Here is a 25,840-nt window from a genome sequence, read left to right on the forward strand (position 1 = left end):
AAAATACAACTTGCTAATATTTACTTGTATTTTTGCTTGATTTATTTCACTCTTTTCAACTCTAAAAAGTCACATGGCTCAAGACAGCTTAGTAAATTGGCGGGAAATAATGAGTCAGAAATGCGCGAATGCGAAATATTGTGATTACGCGTGCGATTCGCGTCACGTGACGCAGCGCAACTCTCATGCGTATGTCCAACGCAGTCAAGGCGCATTCGGTATGTTGTTAACGCCAGCAAATGTGGTGTAAACAAAACAAAAATTTGCAGTCAAAATGCCACTTAGATTTTTAATTATTTTGAATTTTGGCGCACTGAAAGCAGACATTATAGATTCATTGGTGCAAAAAGATGCATATTTAGACCATGCACCAGATACAGCTTTTACAAGTGTGAAATTCTTACCGTTTTAAAATTTAAGGATGTTTTGTGCATAATTTTGACATTTTTTACTAAAACGTCGATTTCTCAGAGTTCACTTTTGACAATATTACGCGATTTTTGTGACAAGATAACTTCGAAAAATTTGCAAGCAAAGGGTAAACTTTTGCACTATCCTTTAGAGTTCATCAAAGTCTAGGGAAGGTTTTTTCATTTTTTCAAAATATTTGTTTTAAACAAAAATATACACCATTATGTGCAATTTTAGCTTAATAGAGTGACAAAATGGCTTTTTTCACATGTTTTATTCAATATTTCAAAAAACAGACGAATTTCAAAAAATAAAAAACCTTCCCCAAGTTCATGTCTCTTCTTCATGAAAAGCTAACTGAATTTTTTTTTACTCGAACGGATTTTTTTCTAAGTTGTCACAAAAAAATTGGGGTAAAAAATGAATTTTGTGATTTTTTCAAAACTTGAGATTTTTGAACAAATCTGACGTCACCATGGGATTCAGTGACTCATTTCCTTTCCAAAAATGTATAGTTTTATATACTTTGGACATACAATTCAGAAATAATGAAGCTCGAAAAGGTCCATGTTCTCTCCCATTACTCTGCCCTTAAAGTAGACTGCTTTGCATTCCCTTTTTGATAAACAATTCACACTGGTGTCATTCCAAACACAACACATTGCCAGTGGCCGCTCAGTTTAGGGATGGGAGCGGTTCTTGTTCTGAACTTGTAATCATTGTGAGATGAGTTGATATTGTATTAAGAAAAAAAACCCTGCAACACCATCTAGCTGCCTAAAATTTCCATTTAAAATCCACACTCCGCCTGTGGAAGCTTTTGGAAATATCATCCACAGGGGGAGTATGAATTTCGAATGTAATTAGCACATTAGGCAGCTCCATTTGAATTTCATACACCCTCTGAAAAAGATTAAACCTGAATCTTCCACAGAGGGAGGGTGAGTCTCAAATGGAGCTGCCTAATGTGTCATTCCATTTGAAATTCATATTCCCCCTGTGGCAGATATTTCCAAAATCTTCCACAAAGGGAGTCTGGATTTCAAATGTAATAGCCCAATTAGACTTACCACCAAATGATTCCAGCATTGTCTGCATTTCCCCACTGTAAATAAGCAAATAACATTTAGGAATATTATTTTTTTAAGTTCATTGTTACAAGTTTAGAAGACATAAAGTTTGTTTTCAATAGTTAGAGAAAGGCAGCCACACCAGACAAGGAAAATATTTTTAATTGTTACACCAATTAAAATCTACCAATATTGTAGAAGAACACCAAGAGTGCAAAGCTTCTAACATTAATTGGTGATTATAGAGCTGCAATCTTTGAAGAGTAAATAGCAATAAAATATTCAACAACTCTTCCTATACCTTTGTACAGGAGCCAACCGTTGTTAATCCGTGATGAACCAACACTTTTACTGTAGCGTATACGTGAACGCGAGCGAGACTACGCGTTACGCAAGAGCGCGTAAAATTCGTCATGCCTGGAACCTTTGTGCGTATGCCAGCTTACAAGTTGAATTCAGGATTTATCAGGAAGCGGCTAAACATTGCCGCTTTTATTCTGTAGTTTTATTGCTGATATCAAAGAGAAATCATCGAAGTTTTTGTAAGGCTGAGTGGCAATGATGAACTGACATTCCTCGTAAAATAATCGTGAATTATACGATTTTTAGCTTCTTTTCGTTGTTGAAAGGATTCAATCATTCAATCATGTTTCACCGTTGTTCATCACCGATTAACAACTCGCGTCCGGCGCGTCTGCGTGGTTTACCACTCAGACGATGCGGACGCATTGTTGTTAATCGGTGATGAATAACGGTGAAACATGATTGAATCCCTAAATCAACCATACTAGTCTAGTATAATTTGTTAACATTGTAGATAAGAGTGTAGAGCTATTAAAGTGTGTCTCATCTCAAGTTGAGAGTAACGCCATGTTGGATATTGCAGTGGCAGATTTGAATCAGTATGTTTACACGCCCACGTGGTAGCGCCTCCAGCCGGGGGGTAACTCCCATTGTGGCCTGTACACCATCCGCGATAATCAACTTTTGAAAAGCACCCTAAACAAGGATTTAACCCTTGGCTAAAACGATACCCCATACAGGTAACACGCGCCTGTTTTCACACCCTAAACAGGGATTTTATTCCTTGCATCAATTTCATACCCTAAATTTCATTTCCGCGTATTAGCAAATGCCATTTTGCTACCCTTTTTTCCAATTTTTCATTTTTTTGACACCCTAAACACGAAACGCGCGTATTGTGTGTCTACCCACGAAAAACTACCCTTTTTACACGTTTTTATTATCGCGGATGGTGTACAGGCCACAATGGGAGTGAACCCCCCGGGGTCACCAGCCTACAGACAAATAGCCTTTCTACATGTGTAGATAACGCCCAGCGGGATTAGGTTAGCAACCACTGCGAAAAATCTAACATGGATGATAACCACTATCTTCAGTAGATAGTAATAAATCAGCCATACTCTACACTGTTGTACACAGAGAGTCAAGAGTGTAGCGCTGCTACCTTTGGTGATTATAACCGCTATCTTCAGTAGATAGTAATAAATCAGCCATACTATAATAGACACTGTCAGCATTGTTGTACACAGAGAGTCAAGAGTTTTATTACTGCTATCTGCTATTGCATTGAGCTATGCATTGCTGGTCGCCGGTAATTGACAGTCAGTCGCCGGTAACTTCTTCTGCTGATGCTTGCTGGTCACCACCAAAGTTGCCGGGGATAATGTGCAGAACCGCCTTTGACATTGTCTTCATTGTAGTACACAGAGAGTCAAGAGTGTAGTGCTGTTACCTTTGGTAGTTATAACCGCTATCTTCAGTAGATAGCAATAAATAAGCCATACTCTAATAGACATTGCTAGCATTTTGTACACAGAGAGTCAAGAGTTTAGAGCTGCTACCTTTGGTGATTATAACTGCTATCTTCAGTAGACAGTAATAAATCAGCCACACTCTAAAAATAGAAGTTGTCAGCATTGTTGCACACAAAGAGTCAAGAGTGTAGTGCTGCTACCTTTGGTGATTATAATCCTATCTTCAGTAGATAGTAATAAATCAGCCATACTCTAAATAGATGGTGTCAGCATTGTTGTACACAGAGAGTCAAGAGTTTAGAGCTACTACCTTTGGTGATTATAACCACTATCTTCAGTAGATAGCAATAAATCCACCACACTCTGTCAGCATTGTTGTCAGCATTGTTCTACACAAAGAGCCAAGGGTGTAGAACTGCTACTTTTGGTGAATTGAAAGGTTCAATTGACCATATCTCAGAACCAATTCTGCAAAAATTATGGCCCATTTGTGGTGGATGGTCACAAATTAGGAAGTTTCTATTCAAAGTGCTTTAAAAAGCAACTGTTATACAAACGACAAGTACACTCACTCTAGATGGCCACCAGCAGCTCCCGCAGGTGTAGTTTCCTCATCCTCTTCTTCCAAGTATTTCCTTTTGCTTCCTTTGGTACTGGTAGATGCTGATAGTGCCTCATCATCTATAAACAACAATGACATCAAGCAATTGTTATACGGTCAAGCTAAATGAATCTGAAGTCGATCAAAATCAAAATGATTAAGTTTTTAATTTCATTACATGGGCCTTCTTCAGTCGCTTAGGGTATTTAAATAAAGGCACTTAATTTAATGCCCACATGACCAGTATAGGGCTATTCCAGTTGAAATCCATAATCTGATTAATCTCCCACACAAATGGAGTCACCTAGGTAACCCCCATTTGAAATTCACACTCCCTGTGTGGAAGAATAAGGTCAAGTCTTCCATGAGGCGTACATGTTTCAGATGGAATAGCCCAATTTGTGGTATAAACCTAGAACCTACCTCTCACATCTTCCAAATCATCTTCATTTATATCATCATCATCAAATTGATATTGGTCTAATTGAGCAGCTTTCTTACTTGCCCTGTCATGCCTGTCCTTGGTGCCAGCTGATGTGGCTTTCTTGGAACTTGGCGCTCTTGGCATTTTCAGATCTGTAATTAACTAGCTTCAAGATAAAATAGAGAAGCAATTTCAATTAGAGTTGCATAAATTTACACCTTCATGAAAAGTTTGTTTCTAATTCAATTGCAGGTTTCCAATGAGCCCTTTTGCAGTTTCGGAAATTTCGGAACTGGGCATGCACAGAAATCCAGAATCAACATCCAAATTTCAATTTTTGCTCAAATTATATTATTTTGAATAACATGCACGTTTTCTTAAAAAAGATTTTTCACAAAAATTTTCTTGAAGATTTTTTGGGCTTACAAACAATCGATCATTCTCTCAGTTGGAGTTGTTCCATCATCTAGTCTCTAGATTGCACTTGCCCAGTTCTCATAAGTCATGTTCTCGTGAAATCCCTATATTACCAATCTGATGTAGCAATCCATCGCAAGCAGTAGCATAGCCAGGGGGGCAGACTTACTTGGCGTCAGGTTTTTATAAAAAAAAATCAATGTAAGCCTATAGGTCTCTAGCACTACTACCAGTACTTCATCAATTTTTGCTGTAAACCTCGAGTTTGGCAAGAGCATACTTCTGTAAGTGTAACGCAAATAACAAGGCCAAGGCGCCTCTGAAGCGTAGTTTTTACACGTGAAGCCCACCCTTTTTACCAGTAACCACGCTTTTAATTTGGACACACATTTTAAAACTTAAAGCAGAAATTTTCAAAACCCACCCTTTTGCCGACCCTTCAAACCCACGCTTTAAATCCAGGTTACCAACTATGTCAACTGCTGTCGTACGTATTCATGTGTTAATTCTGCCACTGTACACATTGCATCTTGTCATGCTTGTCAACATTAAGCGAAGTACGCCTCATCAAAGGTCACAGCAATTCATAATAACTAGGTATGAAAGGCGAAATCAAATTGGTCATCAAACCACATCATTTTATATATCAAATTAAAGCCCTTGAGAAAGTCAAAACTGAAAACTGCTTTGTTTGTGTTAAAGGAAATCTGTACCATAAACTAATCAATGGCTAATATAGTTATATACCCCTAAATTAAACATACCAGACGGTCTATATGAATTTCGGAATATTCCTAACAAAGAAAAAGCACTTTTAATCCTTCACTTCTGCGATTCATGGAAGCCGCCATGATAGCTCTTTTCTGCCACAAGCGGTCAGTGTAACCTTTCACACAGACCCTTGTAGCGTAGTGTTGCTATGGCATTCGCAACCCCCACAGCGAATTTTGGTTTTAGTGCTGTTTTTACTTTTCGTTCTCAAAAGACATTGTTGATCATAAATATTAGTTAAAATTTTTTTATGTTCTTCTGTAGTTTTATGGGTAAAAATTGTCGCGTTTTCTTTAGAACGAATGTTGAATCTGAACTTTGGTAGTATTCGCTTCGTGTCACCAAAGTTCACGAGGGACGAGGCTCGTGGCACGGATTTCGCTGGTTTCAAAATCGGTGTACCGTTACAGCGTAATAAAATGCATCGGGTATCAATATGGCCGTCACCATGGATTACAAAACGATCGCTGATTGTCGTAAGGAATTAAGAATTTCTCCTTTATTTGGACGTATATAAGCTTGGGACTTTTACTGTTTGTCGTTTTTATTATTACTGCAACTATATAGCCATTGATTAGTTTAGGCCCTTCGCACTTGATTAGGTATTAGTTTCCTGTTAAAGATTGTGAAAAAGGGACGAGGTGACTTTTAATTATTAATTATTAATTATCTTTTATTTTCTTTATTTAGTTTAAACTATTACAAGCAACTATTGACTCGTTTTGACAAGAGCGGGCATTTAATTATTTCACAACAATATTTGATTTTATAAATAAGTGAAGGACGAGTTGTACTCTTTGTTCATTCATCATTATTGTTGATATTATTAAAGTCAGAAAATGGCAAGTAGAAGTAGTTAAAAGTTATTTTAAAGGAGAAAATTAGAAATAAAAATAAAATAATTAATTATTTTGAGATTTTCAATTTTGGACGCGGGCGGTAAACAGGAAACTAATAATCAAGTGCGAAGGGCCTTATGGTACAGATTTCCTTTAACTAACGTTTGCCTGTTATCAAAATTTTGGGGGCCCGCAAAATTGCACTGTGCAGTGTGCATCTTCCATTTAGCCATAAAACACCATGTTTTGGGCCAAAACAGCCTACAAAAATTGCAAAATTGTTCACGCTATGCCTATGCACGCACTAGCCTTTTACATAGCCAAATTCAGCTTCAAATTGAGCTAAAATAGCCTAAAATTGACATTTTTTTCACACGCCATGCACGCAAATGTCCTGGCCTGGTACAATCTAAAAATTGGGCCACTAGAGTTCACATGCCTGCTTCACGATGCGTTTGGGACAAATTTTGGACTGCCGACTGGCCCACGGCCCCAAAAAAGGTAAATCCGGCCCTGATAACTTTACATTTAGGCCTGAATGTCAAGTCAAGATTCATTTAAATATTAGGCTAAGCCAAGCCCAACATGCAAGGGCCTAGCTATAGCTAAAATAATAGTTTCCCGATCATGAGAGCTCAATAGGTGACCCCGGAGTGACGTCACAAGCCGTTGACAACAAATCCGATTCAGAAGTCAAATTTGTAGTTTTCTGTGGTTTGTCCCTTTTCAAATCGGCCAAAATACTACCATTTCTATAACTTCTCGACATGGGGCCTCCAGCCAACAACAAAAATAAAGACTCTCCTCTACATGTTCTCATATTCCCACATATTCTATATTTCCCGATGATTATAATGTGGTTAGAAAGGACAGGAACATACATGGTGGAGGTGTGTTTATAGCTTGCAAAGAAAATCTTGTTGCAACAGATAGACCAGAATATGATACTACCTGTGAAATAGTATGGTCTACAATTGAGTTTGTGGGGAAGGGTTTCCTAAATTTAGGAAGTTTCTATCGACCCCCAAAGTCTGGAGTTGAACCACTCGCCATTTAATTGACAGTGTCAACAAAATCCTGTCTACAACCAACCGCAACTCGAAGCAAAGAAATGTCCTTCTTTGTGGGGACTTCAATTTACCGGATATTGACTGGTCTAAAAACCTTACAAAGCCTGACAGCAAACAAAAAAAGCCTTCATGATACTGCTCTTGATATACTTGGAGAAATTAGTTTTGTCCAATTGGTGACGAAGATAACAAGACCTGCCTCTCAAAACACTTTGGACTTAATCATGACAAATAATCCAAGCATGGTCTCAAATATTCAAACACATCCTGGTATTTCTGATCATCTAATTGTTACTTGCAGTATAAATGTGTCACCAACTGTTAAAAGAAAGGTCCCAAGAAAGATTTTTCAATATCAAAAAGCTGATGTTGATTCCCTAAGGAACTCGCTTACAAGGGAGGTAAACTCCTTCCTTGATAGTAAGCCAGAAAATAACTCAGTCGAAACAAACTGGCTAAAATTCAAGAACATAGTGCATACTGACATGGACAAGTTTATACCCCACAAGATGTCCAATGGGAAACAATCTCATCCTTGGATAAGCCCGCCATTGTCCGTCAAATGAGAAAACGTGACAAACTGTTTAAGAAGTCGCAAAAAGAAGGCTCCGCAAACAAAACAAAACTCTACAATGCTTACAAAAAGCAAAGAAACAAGGTCACTAATATGATCAGAGAGAGTCATGAGTCTTATAAATCAGACGTCATTGGCCCAAGCCTTGAAACAAATCCCAAAAGATTCTGGGGTTACATCAAATCTCTTAGGAAGGAATCACTTGGGATATACCTCTGTATTGATATCATAATAATCATATAGTGATGTGCGCCCATAATATGGGAGTAGCACAAGATGGCGACCTCCAGTAGTAAATAAACCAGTGTTATCTAATAAGAATATTAGATCTTTGTGTTCTCGTAATCCATCCTGATATGTGTTCATAGTAAACACAATATGGTGATCAGAAGTGACTGGAGAAGAAGGCACAGCGGTTTTAACCGCTTGTAAGTGGGAGAAATAATCCCAGTAAAATTCGCACGAGTGAAAGGTGCAGAATTTTGAAGGCATGCACGACATGTCAACGTATCGCAAGTCATGCAAGTAGTAATAAGGGTATATAGTAAGCGTCAAATCTAAGCTAGAAAAGCTTAATGAATAGCCTTGCAAGAAGTTGTAAGCTTCTTAAAAAGTAGTAAGAAGCTGTAAGCTTATAAAATAAAACTGAGCAGGCTAGTAAAAGTAAACCTGTCTGTGAATAAAAAATCAAGTAGTGACTGATTTTGACAGGAGCGCTTCGAGCGGCTTTCTTGATTTCAGCTAAAAATCAAGCCGGTGGCGCGTCCCTTAGGCGAACAAATACACGCTCAATTACACATCAGTCATTTTTCGCTCCGCTTTTCTTGATCTCAGCTTAAGATCAAGCGGATGCGCTTCGTGCGAGTCAAATACACACGCATGACATACAACGGCCTTTCTTGGTTGGTGGTCAAAACCAAGATTCCTGAGTTTTCAGGAGCGCATCGGCGCCTAATTTCTTGATTTTCGGGTTAAAATCAAGTGCGCTTCGATACAGCGATTTAGAAATTAGGTGAATACGTACACAGTTAAAACACAAATAGTACAGCCATGGCCGATCAGGCAGTAGTAGCTAGTCGAATAACACTCTCACAACCAGAACCATTGGTTTTAGAGGGGAATCTCACTGAGAATTGGAAAAAATTCAAACAAAGGTTTGAATTGTTTAGGGTGGCATCAGGTTTAACGGAAAGTACCGATGCACAACAAACATCAACATTTCTCCACGTGGTGGGTGATGAGGCTCTGAGCCTATACAATACATTTGAATTCACAAATGAGGATGACAAAATGAAACTAGAGCCAGTAATGCTGAAGTACGAGCAGTACTGTGCACAAGAAAAACATAACGCATCAAAGGTACTTGTTCTTTTCTCGTCATCAAGATGCAAATGAAAATATTGATCAGTACGTGACAGAGCTGCGTGACTCGTAGCCAATCCTGTGAGTTTGATACGCTCAAGGATGGACTGATCAGAGACATGATAGTTATAGGTGTCAAAGACAATAAGCTGAGAGAAAGTTTACTTCAAGATGCTGAGCTAACATTGGATACTGCATTAAAAAAGTGCAGAGCAAAAGAGCAATCGCGAAAGCAGGCTATTAAAAGAATTAGTCAAATCAGGTACATCATCACATGTTGACACAGTCAATAGAAATAGAAAACCTAGACCAAGACAACAACAGTCACAAGCTAGACAACAGTCACATCAAAAGTCAAATCCACAACAGAAAGCTGAAAGTTCAAGTTCAAAATGTGGAAGATGCGGAAAGTATCAAAAAAATAAAGATGAGTGCAAAGCGCTAAAAATAGAATGCTTCAAATGTGGAAAAAAGGGGCATTTCGCAACCTTCTGTCTTTCCAAAAAGTCTCAACAAAGCAGAAGCAAAGTAGATGAAATAAATGAAAGCGATTCAGATCAAGAATACTTTGTTGACATTCATGCGATCACTCATGAGCTCACAACACGTAAACGTGATGAGTGGGTTGTTAAGCTACCAGTCAATAAGCACAATGTTTCATTGAAACTAGACACCGGTGCTCAGGTCAACATATTACCTCTCTCAGTGTATAAGAAACTGAAACCCAGACCAAAACTGCAGAAAAGTTTTGTGAAACTTAGGGGATATTCTGGTACAGTCATTCCAGTTCTTGGTAGATGTAAAGCAGAAATAAGGGGTGATGCGCAAGAAAAGTCTTGGCAGCAAGTGAAGAAAGTGCTTTCTTCAGCCCCTGTGCTTAAGTTTTATAATCCAGACAAACAATGCAAAGTATCTGCTGATGCATCTAAAGATGGTCTTGGAGCAGTCTTACTCCAACAACAAAATGATGATGAGCAATGGGCACCAATAGCCTATGCATCTCGAAGCGATGACAAGTGCTGAAACGCGATACGCCGCAAAATCGAGAAAGAATGTTTAGCATTAACATTACGCATGCGAAGCGATTTCATCAGTTCCTGTATGGTCAGAAAGTACAAGCTGAAACGGACCACAAACCGTTGGTAGCTATATTTAAGAAGCCACTTTCTGAAAGTCCGCTAAGATTACAGTTGATGCGCATTAGATTGCAAAGATATGATCGTGAGTTAGAGTACACACCAGGTAAACTGTTATTTACAGCTGACGCTCTCTCTCGAGCTGTAGATATTAATGCATCATCGCATCCTGATGAAAGTATGGAAGATGACATAGATGTTTATGTTGATATGATCATGACATCACTTCCAGCAACCACAAGCTCAACTAAGAAAATCAAAGAAGAAACTTTGATAGATCCTGTGCTGCAAAAGCTAACTAAAGCCATAATGGAAGGATGGCCAGTACAGAGACAACAGTGTCCAGTAGAAATCAGAGATTTCTGGAACTACAGAGATGAATTGTCAGTGGTAGAAAATCTGATCTTAAAGGGTAACAGATTAGTAATACCTACAAGTCTGCAAAGAGAGCTGTTGCAACAAATTCACAAGGGTCATTTGGGCATGGAAAAATGTAAGCGCCGTGCTAGAGAAGTTATTTTTTGGCCTTGTTTGAATGCTGACATAGATGACATGCTACAAACATGTTCAACATGCATGAGTAACAGAAAGAAGCAACAGGCAGAACCACTGAAATCACATGAAATACCACAAGTTCCATGGGAAAAAGTTGGAATGGATCTCTTCACTGTAAACAGAAAAGACTACTTAGCAGTGGTAGACTATCATTCTCAGTATATTGAGATCTCCACACTTACCAGTGCTACCAGCAGAGCTGTAATAAATATAGTGAAATCTATATTTTCCAGACTGGAACACCTGTTCAAGTCATAAGTGATAATGGTCCTCAATTCTCAAGTCAAGAATTTAGAGAGTTTGCAAAGGAGTGGGACTTCGATCACACTACATCAAGTCCTCACTTTCCATCATCTAATGGACAAGCAGAAAATGCTGTGAAGATTATGAAAAACATGATAATGAAAGTAACTAGTACTCGTGAAGATATTTATCAAGCTCTTCAAGTATACAGAAGTACACCTCTGGAACATGGTAAATCCCCAGCAGAGTTACTGTTCAACAGACGTATCAGATCAAATCTTCCAGTAGCTAAAAAGTTACTTGAGAACCAGTCGCCCAGCTCTAATGTGGTTGAAAAGAAAAAGAGCTGAAAAAGAGACAAAAGACTAACTATGACAAAAAAGCAAAAGCTGTGCCTTTTGAAACATTGAAAAAAGGAGCTACAGTTAGACTACAAAACATGGAGAAACCAACCATGAACAAACCACAATGGTCACTCAAAGGAGTAGTTGTGGAAGTTCTCCCAAACCGTTCCTACAAGGTGAGAACTGAATCGTGAAGTCCTCAGAAGAAACAGACGTCATCTGTTGGCAACAACTGAGCCAGAGGAGGAAGATGAATGGTGCGACGCAGACGACCAACCAGTAGTTGATCCGCAAGCACCTGCACAACCAGTACCAGAAGGGAACAACAACCAACCAGCTGCGCAACCAGATGTGAACAACCATCCACCTGAGATCCGCAGAAGTACAAGAGTCCGGAAGCCTAATCCGAAGTACAGCAGTGATGTGTATGATTGCACATAGAACTCTTGAACATTAATTTTGTGTACCACGAGTCTGTGAACTCTGAACTGAAGAACTTTAAAACTTGTTTCAAAGTTATGGTACACATGTCTGATATATAATCACACTTTAATTATACAAAAGTGAAGACAAGAACTGATTGTTTTTTCTAAATCACTTTATTCAGTCAAAATTTGGTATCATTTCAAAATTTTGTGAGTTAATTGAAGTTGTAAGTTTTCAATAATTTAAAAGTTTTCACATGTTGTGACATGTTAACTTAATCAACCGAAATGCTTGGTTGTGCTCGATAAGCATTTTTTCCTGAATTGGATAATTTATGTCACATTGGACTTTTGAGATATTAGAATTTCAGATGTCAAGTTATTTAGTAACTTCCTATCTTTTAAAGGAGGGAAGGTGCATTGATATCATAATAATCATATAGTGATGTGCGCCCATAATATGGGAGTAGCACAAGATGGCGACCTCCAGTAGTAAATAAACCAGTGTTATCTAATAAGAATATTAGATCTTTGTGTTCTGCGTAATCCATCCTGATATGTGTTCATAGTAAACACAATAACCTCCATTAACTGTTAATAACAGGACTTATTCATCCGATAAAGGCATTGCTGAAGCCTTAAACCAACAGTTCACTTCAGTCTTTACACAAGAGAAGATGGACAATATACCAAGTAAAGGCGCCTCACCATTTACTGACATTTCAAATTTGCATGTTGAACTACATGGTGTTGTTAAGCAACTTCAGCAGCTTAACTGTAATAAAGCAAGCGGACCTGACAACATACCCTCAAGATTTTTAAGAGATTATGCTTCAGAACTTGGACCCATGCTCCAGTTCATATTCCAACAATCATATGATAGCGGCACACTACCTTCTGACTGGAAAAGAGCACTGGTAACTGGCATTTACAAGAAAGGGAGCAAGTCACCGCCCGAGAACTACCGTCCAGTTAGCCTTACTAGCATAGCCTGCAAACTGATGGAACACATCGTGTTATCACATACTGCAAAACATCTCGCCAAGAACCACATCATTGTCGATGAGCAGCATGGATTCAGGGAAAAAATGTCCTGTGAAACCCAGTTGATCCAGGCTACGCAGGACTGGTCAGAAGTGTTGAATAGAGGAGGGCAGACAGACGTCTTGCTTCTTGACTTTAGCAAGGCGTTCGATAAGGTGCCCCATAAACATCTTGCATCCAAGCTAACTTACTATGGCATAAGAGGAAAGACACTCAATTGGATTCAGGATTTTCTGGGGGGACATGAGCAATGTGTCACCATCAATGGCACCCACTCCAAGTGGTCACCGGTAATTTCAGGAGTTCCACAAGGCTCAGTCCTAGGTCCAACCCTCTTTCTTCTACATTAATGACATCGTAACCAACATCAACTCAACTCTCCGTCTATTCATGGATGACAGTATCCTGTATCGTGAAATCCAGAGCACTGAAGACCAAGACACTCTCCAAGATGATTTGAACAAAGTCTTCCAGTGGGCTGACCAGTGGCAGATGAGCTTTAACGCTACTAAATGCGAGACTCTTACCATCACCCGCAAGACCAAACCACTGAATCACATCTATCAGGTAGACGGTCACAGCATTGTTAAGTCATCGAAGCACAAATATCTTGGAGTTACAATTAACAAACATCTTGACTGGAAGGATCACGTCCTAAACATCACATCTAGTGCCCGTAGCACCCTGGGTGTATTGCTACGGAATTTGTCATCTTGCCCGATACATGTTAAGACCAAGGCTTACCAGGCTCTAGTGCGACCAAAAATGGAATTTGCTTCAGCTGCATGGAACCCGTATTCTTGTGAGCAGGTAAATGCTTTGGAGTCTGTCCAGCGTCAAGCTGCTAGGTTTGTTTATAACAATTACGAGCGAACCGCAAGTGTGACCAGTATGCTACAACGCCTTGAATGGGATTCCCTTGCCACCAGACGACTACTCAAACAGGGCACCATGTTTTTCAAAATCCACCATGGACTTGTGAACATCCCCTTCCCGACTGTAGTTATACCATCACTTCGTCTGGGAAGAGCAACCAACACCCTGAGTTACCAACCCATTCAGTCGAGAGTAAACACATACAGATACTCCTTCTTTGTTCGCACCATCCCAATCTGGAACAGACTACCACAACCAGTCATTGAAGCAACAACAGTCAGCCAATTCCAGACCCTGGCACTACCAGCCCTCAGGGATATGGCTACTACACCAACCCACCAATCCTTGTAACCTGCCGGTCTTCGGTTTTTACTTGCACGTTGTAAATTTATGAGCACCTTCTGACACGTATGCACAGCACAATCCTCCTAGGACAAGCCTAGCTTACTGAAGTGGTGAATCAACTCAAGACTCAAGATGTGTTCAGCTTCACATAAAATGCAATTTTCGCCAAGTATTTAACCCTTATTTTACCGAAATCGGCCCGAAATATGCTTGATTCGAGGTCAAAACAAAATGTCAACAAACTGAATCAGCCTCTAATACAAGTCTTCAACTAGTCGCACTGCTCCACGGTCTATTGTGGGTTGAAAAGCGTAAGTGTAGGCACTGTAGCGTCATGTAAAATAAGTACCCGGATGGCCGGGGTCACCTATAGGTAGGGACAGGCATAAAAATTTCAAATTAATTCTATTAACATGAATTGTTGTTTATTGGAAGAGAGAACTTCTCAGAAACAATTTGACACCAAAACCAATCTTCTACTGTATTGCTAAGTGAAGTTATGATGAAATTACTGTCGGAACATTGGGCCATTTTCTCTGATAAGACTTACCATAGGAGTGCATGGGGGACTTGATAATTTTGTGCCACCCTGTCAATTTTTTTGTTTTCACTGTAATTTAATCTAATTTTTGTTGAATATTATGTATGTTATCATTTTCAACACATCTGTGAAATTTTGTATGAAAATTCAAATTTTAAGGTGGTAAAAAGTGCCATTTTTCGCCATTTTGGGCCCATTTTAGGCAAAAACAATGATTTTTCCCAAGCGATAACAAAAAAGTGCTTTCTCCCAGCAAATAAGTAAACTGGAATTGTTATGTGAAAAGGATGGAAGTTTTTGTCAAACCATGTTTCCCTTTTGTCAGAAGATGAATTTTGGGTCAAAATAGAATTTTTTCCCAAAAATGCCCCTTTTTGACCCCGTTTTTGACCAAAACAGTGATTTTCACCAAGGCATATCTCACCGAAAAAAATATTCAAAAGTCAATGTTGCATTCTGCTTCCTAAAGCATTGAATCTGTTGTCAATCCAAACTAGTCTAGAGCATCTGAAACAGATTAATTTTGGTTTTATTCATCATTTTCTCCAAAAATGGTGTTTTCAGTGGCACAAAATGGCACAGATTTACATAGGGCTTTATTATCAAGTAAAATAAATAGCGCCCTCGCTCAGATGTGCCTGTCCCTACTATAGGCACGCAGTGACAATTGCGTCGGTGTATATGGGCCATGGCGTACAACGCCTACCACATACGCTTCAAAGTTCAAGGGTAGCGCTGCATTTCCTGTGCGTGCACAATCGATCGCGCTATCGTGTCATTCCACTAAACTTGCGAAATTATGCAGTGCACGCAGTACATTCATACTCTCATGATCGAGAAATTATTATTTTAGCTATAGCTAGGGCTAGGCCCTGCCCTGGTTAATAATTTAATGCAATTAAATAAGCTTATCATGGTTACATGGTCATGATGGTTAGTTTAGGCACTACAAATAAAGAATTTATACGAGCAATTAAACATAACCAAAATAAAAGATTCATCAACGTGTTCATTAATAAATCATTCACAATTTCCTCCTTTTATCATGTTTAATAATTCCGTAAGTTTTCATGCAAAACACCCAAGCTGCTGGATTCACAAACAATCACCAGTGATCACTGCACGCGACAGCAGTAAATTTAGTTAAGCTTAGGCTTAGCCTTAGCCCTTATGCATGTATGCATTGATTGTATGGCAATTGGCATGTCTGCGACGTATGACAAATTATTAATTCAGCACGACGGCATAGCTGTTAAACTAATCATTTACTTACTTTTCGAATTGAGAAACTGCTTAAAATAAATTTTATGGTCGGCTTAAATTAAAGCAGCAATCTGATTCTTCATTCAATCAGAGATAATGAATTAACCGGCATGCGGTACCCGATTATGAAAATGCTCTAACATGTCTAAAATAATTCGATGCCAACAAATCAACAAAATAAACACGAATGCCAACGAAAAAACCGGTTCACTACTCGATGGTACTATAACTTTCCGCGATACGAAATAAATACTGCATAATTTACAGACAAATTATTATTTTCTCTCCGAGCTCCATGCTTTTTTCACTTTGTAATCGTACAGTTTTCTTTTATTTTTCGATATTATGCAACCCATCGCACCGCCTATAATTTTAAAATGTACATTCACGATGGCATGTCCTTCAAGTAAATACCACTTTTCAAGGCACCTTACGCACATCAACAGGTCGGCGGCGAATGATCCCGTTGATCCGTGAGAAAAAGATTGAAAATGACTAGGCCTACAGTTTGCGGAATTCTTCTTTTTACAACAATGTTTATACAATAGGCCTAGGCCTACTTTTTTTGTACAGTGTATTTGCCAAAACATGTTTGCAAAATACTGCTGATATCAATTAGGGAGTGTTCATAAATAGGCCTACTTTGGTGGGGGGTTGGAAAATATGGCGGGGAGATCACCAAAATTTTGGGTCCAAAAGAGGGATCAAAAAAAATCAGTCCTTAATAGGGGGGTCAAAATAATTTGAGGGTAAAAGTCCGGGATATATAAACATGTACGACAAGGCATGCACATTCCTATTCAATTGTGTACTCTCAAGCTTCAAATCAACAAAATTGAAAATTCAGTCAGTATTAACAAAATTAAAGGATAGGCCTATTGAGCATTTCTAAACACCCATATTAACAATCAGAAGAAACAAAGACTTGTGTCGAAGCACTTTATTCTGGAATGACATTTTAGCGTTTGTTATTTTTTGTCTTATAGATAAGAGAGGGGGGGGGGTCAAAAATTTAGATCCTAAAAGGGGGGATCAACAAATTTTAGACCGTAAAATGGGGAACAAGAAATTGTTTGTGTCCAAGGCACCAACTTTTCCAACCCACCCCACCAAAATATTTATGAACACTCCCTTAGTGTTGATGAAGTAGGCTAGTATTAATAGTAGGCCCTACAGTAGGGATTACACGCATTTAATACTACTGATATTATGTCGCTATCTACAATAGCTTAGGCCTACTGCTGATATTATCATGTATAGCTATTTATTGCTGACATTAGGCCTATTATGTAGTTACCGGTAGGCCTATCTATTGCTGATGTTATTATGTAGCTATTTACTGCTGATATTATTATGTAGCTATCTACTGCTGATATTATTATGTAGCCATCTACTGCTGATATTATTATGTAGCTATCTATACTTCTGATATTATTATGTAGCTATCTACTGCTGATATTATTATTATTAAGTAGGCCTAGCTATCTATTATAGGGCCTACTGCTGATATTATCATGTAGCTATCTAGCCTACTGCTGGTAGTATGTAATAGCTGTACTGCTGGTATTTTATCTACTGCTGATATTGTTGTTGATGAAGCAGCTATTTATCTAATGCTGATATTAATACTGATGAAGTATAGCTATCTCATGCCTCCTGCCGATATTAGTACGGAGGAAGTAGCTATCTACTGCTGATCATTGTTGTTGTTACGTAGCTATCTACTGCTGATATCAGTGTTGATGAAGTAGCTATCTAATGTCTGATATTGTTGTTGATGAAGTACCGGTAGCTATCTATTGCTGATATTGTTGTTGATGACGTAGGGCCTAGCTATCTACTGCTGATATCAGTATTGATGAAGTAGCTATCTACTGCTAGCTGATATTAGTATTGTTAAGTAGCTATCTACTGCTGATATTATTGCTGATGAAGTCGCTATCTACTGCTGATATTGTTGTTGATGAAGTAGCTATCTACTGCAGATATTGTTGTTGATGAAGTAGCTATCTATATACTGCTGATATTGTTGTTGTTAAGTAGCTATCTACTGCAGATATTGTTGTTGATGAAGTAGCTATCTATATACTGCTGATATTGTTGTTGTTAAGTAGCTATCTACTGCTGATATTGTTGTTGATGATGTCACTATCTATACTGCTGATATTGTTGTTGATGAAGTCGCTATCTACTGCTGATATTGTTGTTGATGAAGTAGCTATCTACTGCTGATATTGTTGTTGATGAAGTTGCTATCTACTGCTGATATTGTTGTTGATGAAGTAGCTATCTACTGCTGATATTGTTGTTGATGATGTCAGTGGCGTAGCGTCATAGGGGCACGGGGGTCCCCATCGATCTGAAATTTAAAAAAATCCCATAGGAAAATTGCCGAAAAACGGCTTGTGCCCCCCCCCCCAATCAGACCCGGTGCCCCCCAATCATGGTCGGTGCCCCCCCCCAATGTGATGACCCACGCTAAGCCACTGGATGAAGTAGATATCTATACTTCTGATATTGTTGTTGATGAAGTAGCTATCTACTGCTGATATTGTTGTTGATGAAGTAGCTATCTGCTGTTGATATTGTTGTTGGTGAAGTAGCTATCTACTGCTGATATTGTTGTTGATGAAGTAGCTATCTACTGATATCAGTATTGATGAAATAGCTATCTACTGCTGATATTAGTATTGCGAATGAAGTAGCTATCTACTGCTGATATATTAGTATTGGTGAAGTAGCTATCTACTGCTGACATTGCTGTTGATGAAGTAGCTATCTATTGCTGATATTGTTGTTGATCTACTTCTGATATCGTTGTTGGCGAAATCAGTGGCGTAGATTTCTTTTTGCAATGGGGGTGGGGGGGGGGGGTGGGGGTGGGATTGAAAACATTTCTTAAAGTATAGTTAAAAAAGCACTTTTTGGCGACTAAATAAGTTAATGATACAAATGCGCGCGAAGTGCGCGAAAAAATTTTGCCATTTGCCATTTGAAGCTAAATTGATGAAATATGGTGTAAATGTCGAATAAAATGCAAAAATTTGCACTTTTGGTGCTAAAATGGCCAAATATGAGGTTAATTTGGTCAGAAACCCACCATACAGGCGTCAACATTAGGGGGGATGATTGTATGGACCACCCCGGCAAAATATTGAGGGGGGATTTATCCCCCCATCCCCCGGGATCTACGCCTATGGCAGTGGCGTAGATTTCTTTTTGACATGGGGGGGGGGGTTGAAAAATTCTTGAAGTATAGTGAATCCAGCATTTTTTCGACAGAAAAAACATGGCACTTTGGTGGCTAAAATGGCCAAATATGAGGTTAATTTGGACAGAAACCCATACACAGGTGTCAACTTGGGGGAGATTGGGGATTTACCCATCCCCGGGTTTTGCTTAATATAATTATCGACTTCCAAGTAAGGTCACTATTCTCAGCCTTAATAAGTTTTAGCATGTTACCCTGGGCGACAAGGGGCTGGATATAATTTCTCCATTCCCTTTGTTTCAGTTTTTCACATGTGAGTTACTTTTTGATGCTTTCCTTGACCACCTTCCATTTGGGCCTGATTTCTTCAGTAGAAGAATCTTGGACCGCGTTTGCGCAGGCAGTGAGGTAGATGGCGTTCCATCGTTTACTCCCGAAATTCTTCATTTTTTGCTTTGAAGATTAATAAAGAATGATTGAATAATTAAGATAATAGGCATATTTAACTGACTAAGAATGAAAATAATAGATAAAAAGCTTTGTATGTTATTTTACTACCCTCTATCGTGTCAGGAAAACGTTTTATCGTAGTCGATACCGCGGCTGCAACATCTATCATAGGCTAGCGGGTTGAAATCAAATTGTCTCGATTGATGAAATTCTGACTGTTCCTTCTTTTTTCTTGTCGCAAAGTTGTCTGCTCCCTGATATCAACTTTATGCAAACCTTTGATAGATATAGAGGGCGCGTAACTTAGGCAATTATTCATGGCGGATGGATATTTGAATATGCGCTAACAGTGAAGAAGCTTAAATTATTATTGTACATGTCGTCTGCTTTCAATCACGCCCGAGACACTTTTTCGCTACAAGTCCGGCAAGGCATGATGCAGTCATGTCTACAGTAGAATTCATCTCGACCTTTGCAGGACTTAAACCCCATTAAAAGCTATTAAACCAAGATAACACTCATTGAAACAGCTCAACTGATTAAATCGGATCTTCTCTGGTTGTGCACAATTTATGACAAAGCCCGCAAAACTGGTGATTTTGCTACGTGGGACAAATACAAATACATCCGCGATGTTTGTGATACCCTGAAAGCAACAATACAAAACCTTTTTGGAGATATATAAAATCTCTCCGTAGGGAGGTTTTTGGTGTTGGTCCATTAGAACATCTGGGCCGCATAGCTTCCAGTGCCAAAGACAAAGCCGAGGCTTTGAATGCCCAATTTTGCTCTGTTTTCACGGATGAAAACATCCAAAACATTCCCAACTTCACTCAAAGTAGGGGAAGGTGGGGCATAACGGACCCCCGGGGCAAAACGGACCCAACGGAAAAATAGGCCTTGGGAATACTGCCGTCTATGCAAATTATATTGAGGAACACAAGTATGGCCGCACAGATTTACAACAAAAATTTGATCTGAAACAATCTACTGATATCCGAGCAAGATCGAGTCAAAAAATTACAACCTGTCTGACGTAAGATATGTAGATGTTTAATGCGCGGAAATTTTACTTCATTAATATCAGATTCCCAAATAATTGTGTATATTGTAAACACTAAGGTACTAGCTTTGAGCTGTATGAACTGCATGGCCTATATGCTACAATGTATTATGCATGCAACCTATTCCTAAAAATCAGGTATGGGGCAAAACGGATCCCCTAGTGTGGGGCATCACGGAACAGGGTTCCGTTTTGCCCCAGGGCGTTTTGCCCCACAGATGGGTTCCGTTTTGCCCCAATTGGACATAATACGTATTCACTCAAGGAAATGTAGGCGTTATCTAGGGGCCTACTCGAGCATGGTAAACACTTCGCTGAAACATAGGCATATTAAACTAGGCCTACAGATAGAATTAATGATTAAAAGTTAACTTACTCCACAGAGATGGGTAGGCCTACTTAATATTTCTTTCTAATCAAATATTGGTCATACATATTATAGGCCTACTAGGTCTATAAGAAGTTAACCTCCACTCCACAGAGATGTTAGGCCCACTTAATATTGTAACTGAATATAGGCCTACATATAACTAGGCCTAGGGCCTACCGATGGAACTACTGATATAAGTTTACACCCAGGGTGCCGTTTTGCCCCATAGGGGTTCCGTTTGCCCCGATAGTGGGGCAAAACGGATTTATTTTTTTGAAAATATTTCTTCATTTTTATAAAAAATTGTAAGATTCAAGTTATATTGGTTAATGGTATATTAAAGGTAAATACAAACTTCAACTGAACATATACTTTTTACAGTCATATTACTTATGGTGACGTCACAGAGCATCCTCGAAGTTAAGTGTTCCGTTATGCCCCACCTTCCCCTACTGTTCCTGATAGGGCCTATGCCTGATATAATTATTACTACCCCAGGGATAGAAAAGCTTTTGAAAAACCTCAATGTTCAAAAAGCAACTGGACCTGATAACATTCCTGCCAAGATTCTGAAAGAATGTGCTTCTTCAATTGCTCCAATTTTGCAAAAGATATTTCAAAATCTTTATCTTCTGGTGCATTACCACAAGACTGGCGTGATGCAAATGTTTCACCAATTTACAAAAAGGGCAATAGATCATCACCTTCTAATTATCGCCCAGTTTCCCTCACAAGTATCGTCAGTAAACAATTGGAGCATATCATTGTTAGCAACATAATGGCTCATTTTGACAAGTACTCAATTATCAGTGATAAGCAACATGGTTTTAGACGAGGAAGATCGTGTGAGACTCAGTTATCGGGTCTTGTTGATGACCTAGCTCAAGTCCTAAATGTCCGCGGCCAAATAGACCTGTGCATCATGGACTTTAGTAAGGCATTTGATGTTGTGCCCCATCGCCGTCTGCTTGCTAAACTTCACCACCTCGGGATTAGAAATAATATGCAGAATTGGATCCAAGCGTTCCTTTCCAATAGGACCCAGAGAGTCATCATTGATAGTGAACACTCTGCTAAATCTCCTGTTGTGTCGGGAGTTCCTCAAGGCACAGTTTTGGGGCCTCTGTTATTCCTCGCTTATATAAACGATCTCCCGGACAACGTCACATCTCAAGTTAGGATGTTTGCGGATGATTTGATCTTATACCGGCAAATTGACTCTATCAATGATTGTCACACCCTTCAAGATGACATAAATTCCCTCTGCAACTGGGAAGCCATGTGGCAGATGAAATTTAATAAAGCGAAGTGCTTTATCATGAGGATGACTCATAAGAAAACCCCCTTGGATCATCAATATTTTATGGGTGATTCGCTGCTTCAGGAAGTAAATCAACACCCATATCTGGGTGTTGAACTCTCAAATGATCTTGCGTGGACAAAGCACATTCACCAAACTGTCACTAAGGCAAACAAAATTCTTGGCCTCATCAAGAGAAACTTGTGGAACAGTTCATCTAAAACAAAGGAAATTGCCTATAAAACACTAGTTAGACCCAAGCTGGAATATGCTAGTCCAATTTGGGACCCCTACCATAAGACATTAAAAGACAGCCTTGAAAAAGTACAAAGGCGTGCTGCGAGATTTGTAAAAAGTGATTATGGACGCACAAGTAGTGTTACAAACATGCTTCAAGAACTTGGGTGGGACACCCTGGAAACTCGTAGAACTCATGCTAAACTCATCACCATCTTCAAGGAAACTCATGGACTCATCCCAAGCAATATCAGCCATCTCCAGGTCGGCAATTTCCCTACCAGTACTATATGTACCCGTTCATCACATAATTTGAATTACAATATCCCCAATCCAACAAAGACTGTTACAGAAAATCTCTTTATCCTTGCACCATCCCTCAATGGAACTCTCTCCCTCCTGAGACAAAAACAGCAGCTTCAGTTCAGTGCTTCAAGACTATGCTGCAGGACGCCACCAGTAACACCAAGTAATGCATGATGCGGAACTGCACGTCAACAGCCACTACTGGGGCGATTTGTGCAGCTACCACATCAAGATCAAGATCAAGACATGTGTCTGTTTTATATGTGCGCAGGGGCGTAACCAGACCTGACCTTCCGGGGGGGGCAAGTTTGAAAAATTTCCCAATTCTTGACCAAAAGTCGCGAGCGGCTTGCCGCGGAGCGTTAAACAGGTGGGGTCCAGGGGCCCGCCTTAGGGGCCCTGGTGGGGTCCAAAGCCCCGGTGGGGGTCAAGGGGGTGGAGCCCCCTCGAAGCTCCTGGTTTTTGGCATATTAGAAGCTAAAAAATCAGTGTTTCAGAGTACAAATTTCAAATTCCCTCTTTCTTTCCCTTTCTCTTCTCCCTTCCCTTTTTCCCCTCTTTTTTCTTTTCTTCTTTCCCCTTTCTCTTCTTCCCTCTTTTTTCCCCTTTTTTCTCTTCTCCTTCCCTTTTTTTTCTTCCCTCTTTTTCTCTCCTTCCCCCCCTTTTCCCTTCCCAATTTTTTGCTCTTCTTCCCAGTTTTTTAGTGTCCGGGGGGCAGCTTGCCCCCCAGCCACCCCACTGGTTACGCCACTGTATGTGCGATATCGCTATGAGGTGCTATAATACAGCTTCAGTTGGGTAACTGATTATAAAGGAAACGCAAGGAAACAATGGTATGTGGACCTTTGTTCACGAAATGAGACAATGGCCTGCTTTTTGTTAACCAGCATTCTTGAAAATGAGCAACATAATGATTGTTGACTTAACACGGTTTGGAAATAATTTCTTCATATTTTTGGTGTTATCTGTCGTTTACATATCCTTCCTAAAACACAAAAGTGCGACTATTTCCAAACACCTAAATTAGCTAAAAATTTAGGACATGTTACAAAACTATATTTTCTAGAATTTCATAGAATAGTTTAAATGTAGCTTGTACCGTTTTTTTTGTGGCATCCTTCAGAACGGAGCGGTCCGTTACCAATATAGCTCAATATTTTCGGTCAAATCTCCATTCAATTAACACGGGGAGTTGGCTAGCTAGGCCCCTATGAACTAGCTATGCTTTGCCCTCACTCATATTCTACGAAAGTGCGACTATTTCTGAACATCTAACTTAGCTGTAATTTTAGGTCATGTTAGAGAAATATATTTGCTAGAAGTTTGGAGAATAGTTTAAATATTGGCCGGTTATTTTTCACACAGTGATGTTAACTAGGCAAATGCAATAGGGCCTATACTTCTAACATACACTATTTGTAAAGGTCGCGCGTCAATGGTGAGAGCACTGTGTATTGTGTATAGGAAAACGGACAGTAACTGCAGTAGGCCTATGGCCCGCTGAGCTGGCGTAGTAGGCCTACTGAATATTTGTTCGCGGGCAACCAATGGGGCAACTCAACCCAAACCTCCACGTATGGTGTCGGATGGGTAACGCAAACTTGGGCAATGGGGAACGCGAGGAAGTCAAGCTAGCGGAGGATCATGTAAAGTTTTGACCACGTTCTAGCCCTTCCTCGGTTGACTCAACCTGGTGTGGCTCTGAAGAGATACCGTTTGGTTTTTTACTGTAAAGAAATAAATTGGGATTCATCGTACGAGTAGGCTAGGGGAAAGTGGGGTAATGCCGGACTGTGGGTAATCCCGGACACATCGATTGCAGCTAAACGGAGAAGGGTGGCACTATTAGGCCCTATACTACCTTAGGTTATTAGCTACCCCAAGGTGTACCTCACGTGTAGGCCTACTACTACTATAATCAAATTCAGTAAACCTTTGACGAGCGCGTATATTAAGTAGGCCTATAGGCATACATCACGTAGGCCTATATATTTACTGCATTGGACGCACTTGTCTCTGATTGGCTGCTGAGGTACTCTGCTGTTGCCGAGTGAAAATTTATGAATGAACTGTGCGCTGCGGCGCGCTGTAGGCCTACGCGTTGTTAGCTCCGAATTTGCAACATCGCGGTAGTCGCGTTCGTCAAAGGTTTGCTGCATTTGATTATACCAGCGCTTGGGTCTCGTCTTTCTTTGTGAAAATTACGAAAAAACAGAAATTGTCATTTTTGACTTTTTATCTGAAAAGTGATTTAGGCTATTAGCTGGGTGACAGTTAATGCGACAAGGGACGCAGATGAAGTAGGCCTATGGATGAAAATTATGTTTGATACTTGATTGTTAGCTGGATGTATGATTTTGGTATCTTAAAAATGGATTAGTAGAACAAGCACTGACAAATTAAGTCGGGACCGTGAGGGGTAATCCCGGACACACATGCGTCTCTATACAGATGGGGTAGGCCTAATGCCGGACACTTGTTATTTCGAAAATATAGACAACAACGACAGCCCCCGTAGTTGTATGCTTGAGGTAACAGAAGTACCTAATACAGGGGATTATCATCCTACTCCACTTTCCCTCTTAGCAGCAATCGTGTGTCCGGCATTACCCCGTGTCCGGCATTACCCCATCATTTTCTACCATTTTGTTTTTTACTTAAAACTTATTAACTATAGATGTTGAGTTATTAAAAACTGGTTACTACTTTGCATTGCTATGATTTTCACTGATGAACTTTATTTAAGCTTGTACCTGTGTAGCCTTAACGAAAGGTGCCCGGGATTACCCCACTCTCCCCTATAGGCCTACACAT

The 25,840-nt window shown here is 39.6% G+C and overlaps 1 protein-coding gene across 1 annotated transcript in view; it reads right to left on the bottom strand.

The window, feature by feature from the left end:
• LOC140167237 (synaptonemal complex protein 3-like) overlaps positions 1 to 16,193 on the bottom strand; it is a 30,415-nt gene extending 14,222 nt beyond the window's left edge. The window contains exons 1-4 of the mRNA XM_072190581.1: positions 16,100 to 16,193; positions 4,284 to 4,450; positions 3,832 to 3,940; positions 1,482 to 1,516 (exon numbers count right to left, since the gene is read on the bottom strand). Of these exons, the coding sequence (XP_072046682.1) occupies positions 1,482 to 1,516; positions 3,832 to 3,940; positions 4,284 to 4,428 (289 nt within the window). The 5' untranslated portion in view covers positions 4,429 to 4,450; positions 16,100 to 16,193. The remainder of the gene's footprint in view (positions 1 to 1,481; positions 1,517 to 3,831; positions 3,941 to 4,283; positions 4,451 to 16,099) is intronic.
• Positions 16,194 to 25,840: the final 9,647 nt, after the last annotated feature.

Source organism: Amphiura filiformis, chromosome 13 (assembly GCF_039555335.1).
Source record: "Amphiura filiformis chromosome 13, Afil_fr2py, whole genome shotgun sequence".
Taxonomy (NCBI): domain Eukaryota; kingdom Metazoa; phylum Echinodermata; class Ophiuroidea; order Amphilepidida; family Amphiuridae; genus Amphiura; species Amphiura filiformis.